Source organism: Pistacia vera, unplaced genomic scaffold (genome assembly GCF_008641045.1).
Source record: "Pistacia vera cultivar Batoury unplaced genomic scaffold, PisVer_v2 Contig196, whole genome shotgun sequence".
Classification (NCBI taxonomy): Eukaryota; Viridiplantae; Streptophyta; class Magnoliopsida; order Sapindales; family Anacardiaceae; genus Pistacia; species Pistacia vera.
In genome coordinates, this window is record NW_022195997.1 from 974,964 (window position 1) to 989,421 (window position 14,458).

The 14,458-nt window shown below is 35.9% G+C and overlaps 2 protein-coding genes across 2 annotated transcripts; both read right to left on the bottom strand.

Moving 5' to 3' along the window:
- Positions 1 to 3,157: 3,157 nt before the first annotated feature.
- Positions 3,158 to 5,668, bottom strand: LOC116127957 (coiled-coil domain-containing protein 9). Its single transcript, XM_031413616.1, has 2 exons — positions 5,387 to 5,668; positions 3,158 to 3,623 (listed from the first exon to the last, which is right to left on the bottom strand). Exons 1-2 carry the CDS (start codon positions 5,633 to 5,635, stop codon positions 3,438 to 3,440), a joined length of 435 nt encoding a protein of 144 aa, XP_031269476.1. The 5' UTR covers positions 5,636 to 5,668; the 3' UTR covers positions 3,158 to 3,437.
- Positions 5,669 to 6,545: 877 nt separating this feature from the next.
- LOC116128022 (probable ubiquitin-conjugating enzyme E2 37) lies at positions 6,546 to 9,544 on the bottom strand. Its single transcript, XM_031413694.1, has 7 exons — positions 9,409 to 9,544; positions 9,253 to 9,322; positions 9,043 to 9,148; positions 8,110 to 8,208; positions 7,890 to 8,021; positions 7,655 to 7,807; positions 6,546 to 7,529 (listed from the first exon to the last, which is right to left on the bottom strand). Exons 1-7 carry the CDS (start codon positions 9,542 to 9,544, stop codon positions 6,549 to 6,551), a joined length of 1,677 nt encoding a protein of 558 aa, XP_031269554.1. The 3' UTR covers positions 6,546 to 6,548.
- Positions 9,545 to 14,458: the final 4,914 nt, after the last annotated feature.

The following is a 14,458-nucleotide window of genomic DNA, read 5'->3' on the forward strand; positions in this document are numbered from 1 at the left end:
TGTAGAAGATGTTATGAGAGTCCAACGGTGGTCTCGAAAGTATTTGGACTTTAGAATCAATTGGAAAAAACCAAAATTACCAGTTTGGATTACTAACATAAGCTGTTTTTTGCTAACATGTGCACGTCTTCTGTCAAAGAAAGCGTCGACAAATGCATTATAGTGAAAAGTTTAGAATTTGTTAAAATAATGAAAACAACGTTAGTTTAAGTAAGAATCTGAAATAAATACGATTAGAGTACAACTTAAAATTTTGCTACACCTTGGTAGAATATGCCGTTTTCCGTTTGTTTATTACAGATTAACTTAGAAATAAAACCCTGATTGACCTGATCTACTAGTTTATCAGTCTTTATTACAGTTTTAGCCTCAGAAATACGAGGCTGTTGAGTAAAGAGATGGAACCTTTAATGCACTCTCAAAAGAGGTTAAAGAACAAATAAATATAACCAAAATTGAATGGTTGTGAGCTGTGGGAGCAACCACGCCATCAAACTAAAAACGTTGAAAGCATAGAATCTCATTAGAATAATTGACGGGAATATGAGATTGATGGAGGAGAATGATGACCTTGTTTACAACGTAATTGTGGTATCTTGCCAACAAAATAATGATTAAATTGATTAATTGGGTAAATTTAAACAAATTCAAATAATTTTAAGTTGCGGAAATGTGAACTTTTATTGTTTTAGATGAAATGAAAATTACGACCCTAAATGCATATAATGTTAACTATATTTATAGTCAAATCTTATAAACTTTCTTATATAATTTCGACGTGATAGTAGCGATATATCTCATCTGTTAATTGCAAATGTCGAATTATGAGAAAAATTGTGAGATTGCGTTGTGAGTCATTTTGTTCAACGTCAAATAAGTTCATTAAAATGGGTGCTTGTAAAAATGAATTTCACTAGTACTTTGACCCATATTTTCCTTGATTAAGTTAATAAAAAGCTGATTTTACATGCTACATTGAAAAGTTTTTTGGACTTTTATGGGTTATGTTTTCTTCTTTTGTCACAAATATTTTTTCAATTCATTTGTTATTCTTATGTTGGGACTTAAAAATTGTATTTACCATAATATTAAGAAAAAAAAAAAAACATTTAAGTTATTTTTCCAATTCATATTTTTTAATCTACCAAGAAACTTCCAAAATAATTTTAAAAGTTTAGAATATAAAAAAATATAGACAAAACAACGTTTTAGTTGTTAATGCATCAACTTGTGATCTCAATTATACCATTGAACTTGTTTTATTAATAAATAAATGGTTTCATCTTTCAATGCAATAGTATCAAGCATTATGAAAAAATAGATGGTCCAAGTCAACGAAACGATGAAGAGCTCGTATTAGTTGGCACAGGGCCATTCAACATCTCAGAACTTGCGCCACAAACCATAAATATTAACTAAGAATTTAAAATCTATACATCATGCTACTACACATTCTGAGGAATTTATATTCACTACTGCAATTGGATCAATCACATGAAACAATAATGTTTATTTCAAACAGAAATTAATATTATGATCTCTCTTTACATGACAAAATCCCCCCACCCATTGCGTTTAAGTGTCTGAACTCAATACATTGTTTTGTTCCTTTTAATTATTTCAGAATCTCAAAATAATCACCAATTACAATTACACAAAATTGCCGGATCCACCATGTAAAAATCAATCTGAGAAAGCGTAGGAAAATTTCAGAAACTACCTTCTCTCATAAGTTGACTAAATTATGTCAGAAAATAAAATGGCTGTATGATGATAAAGATGATGAGTCAACTGAAATCTGGGAAATTAAGGAGAGTGAAGAGTCTACCAGAAACATCTCAAAAATTGACGAGAAAGTGGAAAAGATAATTTTCTTGCTCAAGTAACTCGTGTCTAACCATTCTCTCCAGAACAATATTCTGAGGAAGAAGTTCACTGTAGTAGAGTATCGTTGTGACAGAGGCGCAGGCTGACTTACCAGGGCCGTTAGAAGCTCCACCAGTGACCGGACATCAATGGCTTAGAGACTGCAAATGACAAACAAAGTAATTAGATCGAGTTTAAGTTGAAAATCTACACATACGTAAACAACAATTGGATTATATATTATATTTGGGAGGTAATAAAGGAATGATCATACTAACCATGGCTCTGGTGAGTTGGAAGAAGAAGACCAAGAAAGATGTTCAAAATGAAGATTTGGTCTTGAAAAGACGAGAGTTGCATTTGGCCATTTGTGTTCGTTTAGCTGCCAATCTACAGCGAACATTCAGACCTACCCGTCCTTACCCTGAAGTCTTACAAGGAGCAAGCTAAAACTAAAACAGATGAAACATTTGAGAGGGGATTATCAACTGCCACAACTAACACTCACATATTGTGGTCCTTTCCAGTAAGGTTTTGCCACGGCAGAGATTGGGTTTATGATTTTATTCGGTACAACATAAACCCCACGTCATTTGTAATTGGCTGATGTGTTAAAAGCTTAATCTATCGTTTTAAGAGTTACATTTATTATGAGTCATTGATTTTTTTTATTCACCTCTCCAATAATTTTATTTTATATTATTTCAAGAAGCACGTGATTGTTGAGTTATATAGCTTACTCACATCAGTTGCCGTCAACTGTACCAATCCGACTGGTGGAGGTACAAAGAGAAGAGGGGCAATGTTAAGTTTGAGGGATTGGAGATGGGCAAACACACCAGCCTATATAAGACTTACGGTACTGGGCTACTTCTGCCACGTGAAGAGAAGAAACTTGAATACTTTCCAATGACCCCTAATGTATTATTTGGCATAGAATGAGCTCTCATTCTCAGAAAGTGCAAAGCAAATACGAAAAGAGTTGTTGACTGGTTGGGACACAAAATAAACAAATGGTAGGGAAAACACAATCAAGAATTTGACCCAGCTGCTAAGAGATGAGCCACCGATCTGTCTCATGCCCAAAAGATGACGGCTAAACTTTAGTCATGTTGGGATTCCCCGGTGCAGGCGACAAAACCATCCCCAGTATCATAATTCTTACAAATGAAATTATGCTCTTATAAAAACACTGGATTAGAAGTGAGACAGCTAGCAATAAAATCAATATACACACATCGGTTCAGTAGATCATGTATATCTATCCTCATAGGAAGAAAATAACAGCACAGAGAGGAAAAATATCAGCCTAAATTTTATTTTAAAATCACTCATCAAATTATGCTACTGAAAATTCTACCAAAATGGAAATTAAAGCCTACATATAAGCCTGCAATAAGTACCAAGAAGAGGTTTGACATATCCTTTCAGCACAAAATGAGGACCCTCACCTTCAACAACATTTTACAGGGATGATTATCATCCACTTTCTACACAAAGCACATAAAGGAAGAAGTGACACCTCGAGCTTATGGGATACAATACCCGGCTCTGTCATAATAAGAATACTCCTATTGATTATCAGGCTTCTCTGTTTCTTCCTTCTCAGGATCTTCCTCCTCTTCCTCTTTCTTTTCTTCCTCTTCTTCATCTTCTTCTGGAGGATCACATGGCAATGGAGGTGGTAACGGTGTTTTCATAGGGCTAAACTGGGGAAATACATCAGGTCTACGACCAGGTTTGGGCCTCTCCCACTCCTGCGTTATAGATTGATAGACATTATTTACCACCCCAGCACATACAATAAACATTCAGACCAAAAGAATAAAGAATTAAAGACTTTTTCCCACCCAAATAATGGCTTAACGACACTTTCTCACTCCAGATTTTTAAAATATTATTTTACTACCTAAATTTATATTCTGATAGTAAACTAAGAACAAACTTGGTCCAAGCTGTTGGGGCTTTTGAAGATAGAAGACCGATGAGTCTTTTGTAGGTGAAAGATTGGATTTTGGTTGTTGGGATTAATTGAAATTTGACTTGGGAGGGACGGTTGCGCAATCTCTAATCGCTCGATTGCAATTAGCAAGGTCGACAAGAGTAGATTTGAGAGGTTTCAGTGAGTAATGATCGAGAAAAAGAATAGTGGTGTTGTAGGGTCACAACAATGTCGAAATCAGAAACGGAATATAAATTTGGATAGTAAAATAGTATTTTAAAAGTCTATTGGTGAGAAAGTGTTATTAAACTATTATTTGAGTGGGAAGTCGTTTACTCGAGAATAAATCCACCATAATTAATTTTCAAATAGAACAAGCTGCTCGGAATTTCAATTAATAATTCATGATACATAATCTTTTCAGGTGCGTTTGTTTTAGTATTTTAGATAGTATTTTTGAAAAAGTAAGAGTTAGGTGGTAATAACGAGGAAGGATTTGAAAATTAACAAAACACTGATCTAGGTTTGTTAATTTACTAAACACCCATGTAATAAAAACATTGAAAATTACAAAAACACCCCCACCCATCCATTAAATATCGACAGCTGGCCATCATTGTTGGAGGGTGGCTGGATCTGGCCAATCGTGCTCCGAGATGGCATTTTCCAGCCAGATCCACCGTGGATCTGGCCATTGACAGCTAGATCTAGTCACGTTTAGTCGTTGATGGTTAACGACGGTCATATCTTGACTATCATTGACGACTAGCTACGACCAGCTACGACCAAAGATATAGCCGTCGTTGATGGTTAACGACAACCATATCTTGGCCGTCATTGACGACTAGCTACGGCCAAAGATTTAACCGTTGACTATAGATCTAGTGGATCTGGCCAAAAAATGTTATATCACTGCATTATCAGTCATATCCAGCCGGTAGTGTGCCATTATATCAGATTCTGGCCACCTTCTGGCGGTAATGGCAGCCGAATCTGGCAAATGTGTGTGAGTGAAGGTGTTGTTGTCAATTTTTAAACTTTTTTTTGGGGAGGTGTTTAGTTAAATTAACAAACTTATGGCGTATAAAAATAATTGAACAAAATATAATAGTATTTTCAGAATAGAAAATCAAATGTGTATTTTAGAAATGATACGAATATGATAGGGCAAAAATAGGGAAACAAACGCACCCTTCGTTTTCATTATACATAATCTTTTCATTAAGTAGCACATCAACCAAAAAGCTGTGATTATACCTTCATTAAGTTCACATCGTAATCTGCCCAATTCCACTTTAACTAATGAGTTCTAAAAACTAAATTAGATCATCTAAATATGCAAGTCATAAAACAAACACAAATGGCTAAATCTCTAGATATTGCACTTGAGACAAAATTCATAATCATAACCAAAGATTTAAAGAAAACCAAGCCCTCAAGAGATACGTCTTCGAATTCCTATTCTTGTATAAATTAAGGCATAAAATATGATCAAACCTCCCGTGCCAAATAACCAATCAAGAAACAAATAAAAGGAAGTTCAATTTGAATAACAGAATTGAAAAAAAGTAAACTTACGATAGGGAAATCGAGAGGGTTGCGACGAGTCAATTTCTCCTCTTCAGGTGCCATACGTACCACCTGCCTCCGCGCCCTCTGATTATTCAAATTAAGGCGATTAGAACCGAACATCGGCATCAAGACTCGAGAGCAACTGCAACTTTGGCTCATTGACGCTGACGAGAACGACGTGGAGGGTCTTAATGAAGGGGCAATTGCTAGGGTTTTCGATGTCGATGCTGTAGATAGGCAGCAGAACGATGCCATCAGTTATTCAACCGCCTCTCGTCGCCTACAAGAACGGGGCCTTTATCATATCTCTAAAAATCGTGGGCCGGGCCTAGTCCGACTTACCAAGCCCGTTGTCAAATGGATTGTTCGAACTTGGACGAGAGGATGAGGTCTTCTTTGGGGCCACATAAAGGAACATACGGTTGATATTGAGTGAGTGTGAAATAAATTTCTACTAGAAAGTCGTGTGGAGTTTATGGTCAGAGAAAACTTACAGGACAAGCATATGGCTTGGTCTTTACGTAGACAAGGTTCATTTCTACCAATACTTTCAAATCATAGTGTATGTGACACTAGTATCAGAGCAACATTATCACCTTTTCACCGATATTAATATCATCTCATCCTAATTCCTAACTAGTTTATAAGTTTTTGGATACCCTGAAATAAATGGATTATTTTAACACCTAAAAATAGAAGAAAACTACGCTCAGCAAAACTTATGATTTTTATATAGTAGGTCATTTTTATAGAAGATCGTTTATTACTTTTTGGCCAAAATCGAATTTTAAGCTACTTGAATTAAAGTACTCTATGATGCATTTGATTGGTGTCATGGTTCCTTCAGCTTTTCATCAGCCCAGAAGCCTCAGACTAGAGAAATCAAAGAAGCCAGCTTAACCAAGTTTGATCAAAAGGGGATAAAGTATAATGTCACTATCGATATTAACATATTGACTGATTGGTTATCACCAGTCAGACAACTGTTGCTGTAAGCCTGTAATAGCTTATGTAGAGCCAATGCTGTTTCTGCTGTTGTTACCAATGACCTCCAGAATGAAAAGAGTCATAGAATGCATGGTCAATGGCTGTCAAATAACCATACACCAGAAAATATTAAGGCGTAAGATATTTGGGGGTCAGTAATTCAGTAAGAAACCATCACATATTAAGCTCTAATTTTGTACTTCCCCATGCGCTTCCGTCCTAGCAACAGCTTGGACCTCAAAACTCCATCCCTCTCCTCCTCGCTGTCTTCACTATCTAGCACAACAACCACTTCAGATATTGGGGATTCCACTGTTTTCTGTTGCTGAGTCTCCCCACGATCTTGATCTGTTTGCTCCTTTTTTTCCTTTCTCAAGAACAATGACTTAGATGCATCTGTGGAGAGGTTCTCCTTGTGTGAGAGTATGCAGCTGTTATTATTATTGCTATCTTGCAAATGGGTCAGAGGGCCAAGAGACAATTTTCGCCCAATTCCAATCTTTGTAGAAGAGCGGTGGGGACTTGAAAGAGGTTGTTTCCGAAGTGGAGCCTCGTTCTCCTTATTATCCTTTTCCTGTCCTAGTGATAGCCCTTTGAATCCCAGTGAATGCTTCTTGCCAAAGGAACATAGCTTCTTGTAGTTCACCTCAGTAGAGCCATTTCCCATAGTATCAATAAAATCCTTACAAGGCTCTAGTTCATTACAGTTAATGGACAGGGGCATTGATTGTGCTCCACATGATGATTTAAGGTGTGACTGGGAGGGCAATACCTGTGGCTGGATAAAGATTTTCTCATTATTATCATCATTTAGTTGGAATTTATCCAAAGATCTCCACGGCTTTTCCTGGTCATCCTCGCACAGATGCTTCGAGCTAGTGTTTATGCTACCATTCTTTAATTCCCTGTTATGATGTTTTTGCTGTCTAAAATTGCTGGCGTGCAGCAAAGATGATCCTGAAGAAGTTACAGAAATGGTTTCAGGGCTACACAGTGGAAACTGATTTGGCAATACATTTTCCATGACACAACCGTCTTGCTTCAGAATTTGACAAGAGGATTCCAGTGATAGCTTCCGCCTAGTTCCACATAGCTTCTCACGTCTCAAGTTAAAGTCATCAAGAGTGAAACTTATATCCTTCCTTTTTCCATTAGCTCCCATCTGGTTTTGCAAAGATAGAGAGAAACAGGACATCAAAAGTAATATTGACCTCGTTCATTTTTCTTTAGCATCCATCTGGTTTTCGAAAGAAAGACAAAAATAGAGGGTGGGTGCTGACTGTTTACCTCATTCACCTCCACATCATTGTCCCTATTTTGGCTTTGGCTTGAGCTTGAAAACTCCAGCGACAACTTCCGGCTGATACCATATTGATTGTTATGACTTGAAACTAATTCACTGACTTCAAGTCTTGACTCTATTGATCCTCTAACTTCAGCCTGAAGTAAGATATTTCAGTATCAAAAAAAATATAATATTTCACAAAATCAATAACAGTAGACAAATTTCATGTCACTATACCACAGTAGAATTCAAGTTCGGAACGCCTTGACTGCTGAAATTATTCCCAGCAACTCCTGCCTTTGCATACTTCTCAGTCATTGATCGAGCTTTTTGGTCAAAAGCCTGTCTGTTATATTTGTATTCCCTGCTCTGTGCATCCAGTCAAAACATATCACATGAAAAAGACTCTTTCAAATTCACAATTGCTGCCCACACAATCAATGGGTATAAAACTAACCGCTTCACACATGAGTCCATCATCAGGATTTGGTTCACTCAGTAACAACCCTATGCTTGTAAGCACAGTTGAGATGTTCAGGGATGGTTGCCATGCCCCCTGTTTTTTATTAAAATACCTTTGTCAAAAATTAGATTTATGAAAGAAACAGAAACTTTACGATAAAGCAAATTGAATAGAGAAACAACATGCCCGGGAGTCCAAGCCATTGAAAATATTCAAATGACAATTAAAACCTCCCAATCTGGCAGATCATCAGTCGATCTTGTCAATTCAGTGGATGATGTTGTTGTAACAAGGAGAAATAGTTTAATCTTCTGGCTATTATCCCTTTTAAGTGCTAGTTCATCATGCCAGAAATAATAGTGACTCTTACAAAGATAAGGAACAAAACTAAAAGACTCAAATCTGCACAAGTTCATCGAAACAGAATCCTAGAGTTTAAACTCTGATTGACCTGGTTAGTAGATCACTGCAGAAATGTGTTGAGCCATTGCAGTATATAGGTCAAAATTCCAGGGCCAAAAAACAAGCAGTGTTTACGAAAATTAAGCTTCCAGCAGAAACATGTGGAAGATTGAGAGTTGCAACCAAGTCGTTTTTTCCTATTTTTTGAAGGAAACAACCTTAAATTCCTATTCAAAAATTCCTAGACTAGATTCAAGGGCACCAAGTGCAATAAAAAAGTTGACACGTGTATGGAAGAACCTTAGAAATTATAGCAAATTTGCTCCATTTTCCATTCCAATATAGGACCTTGCGGGTCAAACACCATCAAAGTCACATATTTACTCTTAACCTCTATGCCTATAACTAGCTGAAAAATAATTAGGAGCTTACTTACCCACACCAACAATCAAAGGGCATGGCAAAATTAACCCAGAGAATAACTCAGATATTCATAATTCCAATACAGTAATGGGATTCACTCACCTTTGGGGGAAGATTGAGAATATCAAGGCATATTCGGCCACCGTTGTCAATATTAGGGTGGTAAATAGGCGTGGCAAAGGTCACACTCGGAGGCTGAAACGGATACCTGAAAATACATTTTTAAAAAACAATTAAAAACGTCAGCAAATAATATTCATATCAAATTTCTATAAACTCCAAAAATATAATCGTAATTTAAGTTAAGAACACCTTTCAGGTATTTGAATTTTGATTTCAAAAACCCCTTTAGCATATACGGTGCCTTGAGGACCTTCAATATCTGCGGCAACAAAATAAATAAACCACGTTATAAACTGAATACTACAAATAAGGTAATCTAGAAAACAAGAGAAAAGGGAATCATACGGGCATGAATGGTGGATAGTGAGGTGAGGTCAGAGTCGGCGGAGAGAAATGGAAAGGAGGAGCCAGGAGGCGGATCGCTGAGGAGAAGTTTCAGTTCCTTTTGCATTCTCAGGTTTAGCCTCGCGGCTTGGGCCATTTTCTAGGTTTTTTTGGATTGTTCTTCGTAACTGATGGGTTTGAGGGTTACTAAAACTGATTTCTAGGGGTTTTAAAAAGCGCGGGCGCTGAAATTTTAAACTGCTATGGTCCGGGTTCAGATTGCCCGGGCCGGGAGGCAGGAGTTGGGGCACAGAGAAATTCGGGTTTTTAATTCCCGTCCCCCTAGAGATAGTGCAATTTTAATTACATCCGCGATTTTCAAAAGTCAATCGGTAAATGAATTTATAAAGGTTACATACTTATGGATTTTTAAGTTTGATGGGAGTTAAAGGATTCTCTTATTAAAGAGTTAATGAGAATATTAAAGTTTTTAGAAAGTCTTAATGAACTAATTAATATAATTTATTAAAACGGTATTTTTTTAATTAGATAAATTAATTATTGATTAATTAAATTAACTAATCAAAAAAATTATGTCCAAATAAGAAAATTTTATAAATGGGTTTAATAATTAAACTTAGACCCAAATTAGGCTAACACCCAAATGGGTCTAGAATTAGTTATTAGTTAAACCGACAGAGAATAAGTTAAACTGGAATACAATATTCCAGGGATAGCCTACTAATCCAATATTTAGTGACTATTTAAAGGAGACTTATGGTTCATTGTATGTAAGAGATAACAAACCAAGAAAGATTATAAATGAGAGAAAAGAAAAACCCTAACCCCCACGTACACATCCAAGAAGATTAGCAACTTGTTTGCTATTCTTCATAGTATTTAATCTTCATACTCCCGATCATCCCAAATAAGAAAATGTTCTTGATTCCATTGTAGTGAGATAATCCCCATCAACGTGAGATCTTGTATGTATCTTCATATTCTCGGTCATTCCAAGTAAGGAGTTGTTCTTAATTCTATTGTAGTGAGATAATCCCCATCAATGTGAGACTCTGTGTGTATTGATTTAGATGTGCCACACTTACGGTACTTTGAGAGTATTTGACGGGGAGAAAAGTACAGCAAATGAGTTAATAACTTTTTCATTTATTTATTTATTTTGCATTTTATATTCTTTATATTGAAATATGATATCCATATTTATTTATGATACATATATACGTATACATGTGCTATTTGCATTAAAAATCACTATCATGATCATAATGACATTACGAGGAGGAAGTTTTAAAATCTGAATAACCGGATGCTTCTGCTAAACGTTCCTTTCCTACCCCAACAATGGTGACACTGCCAACCTCGCCCATTACAAGCGGCAACAATGTTGTGAAGCGGAAGTGAACTTTTTTATTGTGTTTAGATGAAATGAAAATTACGACCCTAAATGCATATAATGTTAACTATATTTATAGTCAAATCTTATAAACTTTCTTATATAATTTCGACGTGATAGTAGGCGATATATCTCATCTGTCTAATTGCAAATGTCGGAATTATGAGAAAAAATTTGTAGATTGCGTTGTGAGTCAATTTTTGTTCAACGTCATAATTTCATTAAATGGGTGCTTGTAAATGAATTTCACTAGTACTTTGACCCATATTTCCTTGATTTAAGTTAATAAAAGCTGATTTTTACATGCTACATTGAAAAGTTGATTTTGGACTTTTATGGGTTATGTTTCTCTTCTTTTGTCACAAATAATTTTTTCAATTCATTTGTTAATTCTTATGTTGGGGACTTAAAAAGTTATTTACCATAATATTTAAGAAAAAAAAAAAAACATTTAAGTTATTTTTCCAATTCATATATTTTTTTTTAAATCTACCAAGAAACTTCCAAAATATATTTTAAAAGTTTAGAATATAAAAAAATATAGACAAAACAACGTTTTATTTGTTAATGCAATCAACTTGTGATCTCAATTATACCAGTAAACTTGTTTTTATTAAATAATAATGGTTCATCTTTTCAATGCATAGTATCAAAGCATTAAGAAAAATAGATGGTCCAAGTCAACGAAACGATGAAGAGCTCGTATTAGTTGGCCAGGCCATTCAACATCTCAAACTTGCGCCACCACCATAAATATTAACTAAAATTTAAAATCTATACATCATGCTACATACACATTCTGAGGAATTTATATTCACTACTGCAATTGGATCAATCACTGAAACAATATGTTTATTTCAAACAGAAATTAATATTGTGATCCTCTCTTTACATGACAAATCCACCCACCCATGCTGTTTAAGTGTCGAACTCATAACATTGTTTTGTTCCTTTTAATTATTTCAAGAATCTCAAAATAATCACCATTACAATTACACAAATTGCCGGATCCACCATGTAAAAATCAATCTGAGAAAGCGTAGGAAAATTTCAGAAACTACCTTTCTCTCATAAGTTGACTAAATTATGTCAGAAAATAAAATGGCTGTATGATGATAAAGATGATAATCATGAAATCTGGGAAATTAAGGAGATGAGAGTCTACCAAAACATCTCAAAAATTGACGAAGAAGTGGAAAAGAAATTTTCTTGCTCAGTAACTCGTGTCTAACCATTCTCTCCGAACAATATTCTGAGGAAGAAGTTCACTGTAGTAGAGTATCGTTGTGACAGAGGCAGCAGGCTGACTTACCAGGGCCGTTAGAACTCCACCAGTGACCGGAACATCAATGGCGTTAGAGACTGCAAATGACAAACAAAGTAATTAAGATCGAGTTTAAGTTGAAACTACACATACGTAAACACAATTGGATATATTATTATTGGGAGGTAATAAAGGAATGATCATACTAACCTGGCTCTGGTGAGTTGGAAGAAAAAGACCAAGAAAGATATGTTCAATGAAGATTTGGTCTTGAAAGACGAGAGATTGCATTTGGCCATTTGTGTGTCGTTTAGCTGCCAATCTACAGCGACCATTCAGACCTACCCGTCCTTACCCTAATTCTTACAAGGAGCAAGCTAAAACTAAAACAGATGAAACAGAGAGAGGGGATTACAACTGCCCAACTAACCACTCCACTATTGTGGTCCTTTCAGTAAGGTTTTGCCACGGCAGAATTGGTTTTTGATTTTATTCGGTACAACATAACCCCACGTCATTGTAATTGGCTGATGTGTTAAAAGCTTAATCTAGTTTTTAAGAGTTACTTTATTATGATCATTGATTTTTTTTATTCACCTCTCCAATAATTTTATTTTATTTATCTAGAGCACGTGATGTTGAGTTTATAGCTTACTCACATCAGTTGCCGTCAACTGTACCAATCCGACTGGTGGAGGTACAAAGAGAAGAGGGGCAATGTTAAGTTTGAGGGATTGGGATGGGCAAACACCCCAGCCTATATAGACTTACGGTACTGGCTACTTCTGCCACGTGAAGAGAAGAAACTTGAATACTTTCCAATGATCCCTAATGTATTTTTGGCATAGAATGGCTCTCATTCTCAAGTGCAAGCAAATACGAAAAGAGTTGTTGACTGGTTGGGACACAAAATAAACAAATGGTAGGGAAACACAATCAAGAATTTGACCCAGCTGCTAAGTAGCTACCGTCTGTCTCATGTCCAAAGAATGACGCAAACTTTAGTCATGTTGGATTCCCCGGTGCAGGCGACAAAACCATCCCCAGTATCATAATTCTTACAATGAAATTATGCCTTATAAAACAATGGATTAGAAGTGAGACAGCTAGCAATAAAATCAATATACACACATCGGTTCAGTAGATCATGTATATCTATCCTCATAGGAAGAAAATAACAGCACAGAGAGAAAAATATCAGCCTAAATTTTTTTTAAAATCACTCATCAAATTATGCTACTGAAAATTCTACCAAAAGGAATAAAGCCTACTATAAGCCTGCAATAAGTACCAAAGAGGTTTGACTATCCTTTCAGCCAAAATGAGGACCCCACCTTCAACAACATTTTACAGGGATGATTATCATCCACTTTCTACACACAGCACATAAAGGAGAAGGGACCACTCGAGCTTATGGAACAATACCCGCTCTGTCATAATAGAATACTCTATTGATTATCAGGCTTCTCTGTTTCTTCCTTCTCAGGATCTTCCTCCTCCTCTTCCTTTCTCTTCCTCTCTTCATCTTCTTCTGGAGACACATGCAATGGAGGTGGTAACGGTGTTTTCATAGGGCTAAACTGGGGAAATACATCAGGTCTACGACCAGGTTTGGGCCTCTCCCACTCCTGCGTTATAGATTGATAGACATTATTACCACCCCAGCACATACAATAAACATTCAGACCAAAAGAATAAAGAATTAAAGACTTTTTCCCACCCAATAATGGCTTAAGACACTTTCTCACTCCAGATTTTAAAATATTATTTTACTACTAAATTTATATTCTGATGAAACTAGAACAAACTTGGTCCAAGCTGTTGGGGCTTTTGAGATAGAAGACCGATGAGTCTTTTGTAGGTGAAAGTTGGATTTTGGTTGTTGGGATTAATTGAAATTTGACTTGGGAGGGACGGTTGCGCAATCTCTAATCGCTCGATTGCAATTAGCAAGGTCACAGAGTAGAGTTGAGAGGTTTCAGTGAGTAATGATCGGAAAAGAATAGTGGTGTTGTAGGGTCACAACAATGTCGAAATCAGAAACGGAATAATTTGGATAGTAAAATATATTTTAAAAGTCTATTGTTGAAAGTGTATTAACTATTATTTGAGTGGGAGTCGTTTACTCGAGAATAATCCACCATAATTAATTTTCATAGAACAAGCTGCTCGGAATTTCAATTAATAATTCATGATACTAATCTTTTCAGGTGCGTTTGTTTAGTATTTTAATAGTATTTTTGAAAAAGTAAGAGTTAGGTGGTAATAACGAGGAGGATTTGAAAATTACACAAACACTATCTAGTTTGTTAATTTACTAAACACCCTGTATAAAACATTGAAAATACAAAACACCCCCACCCATCCATTAATATCGCAGCTGGCCATCATTG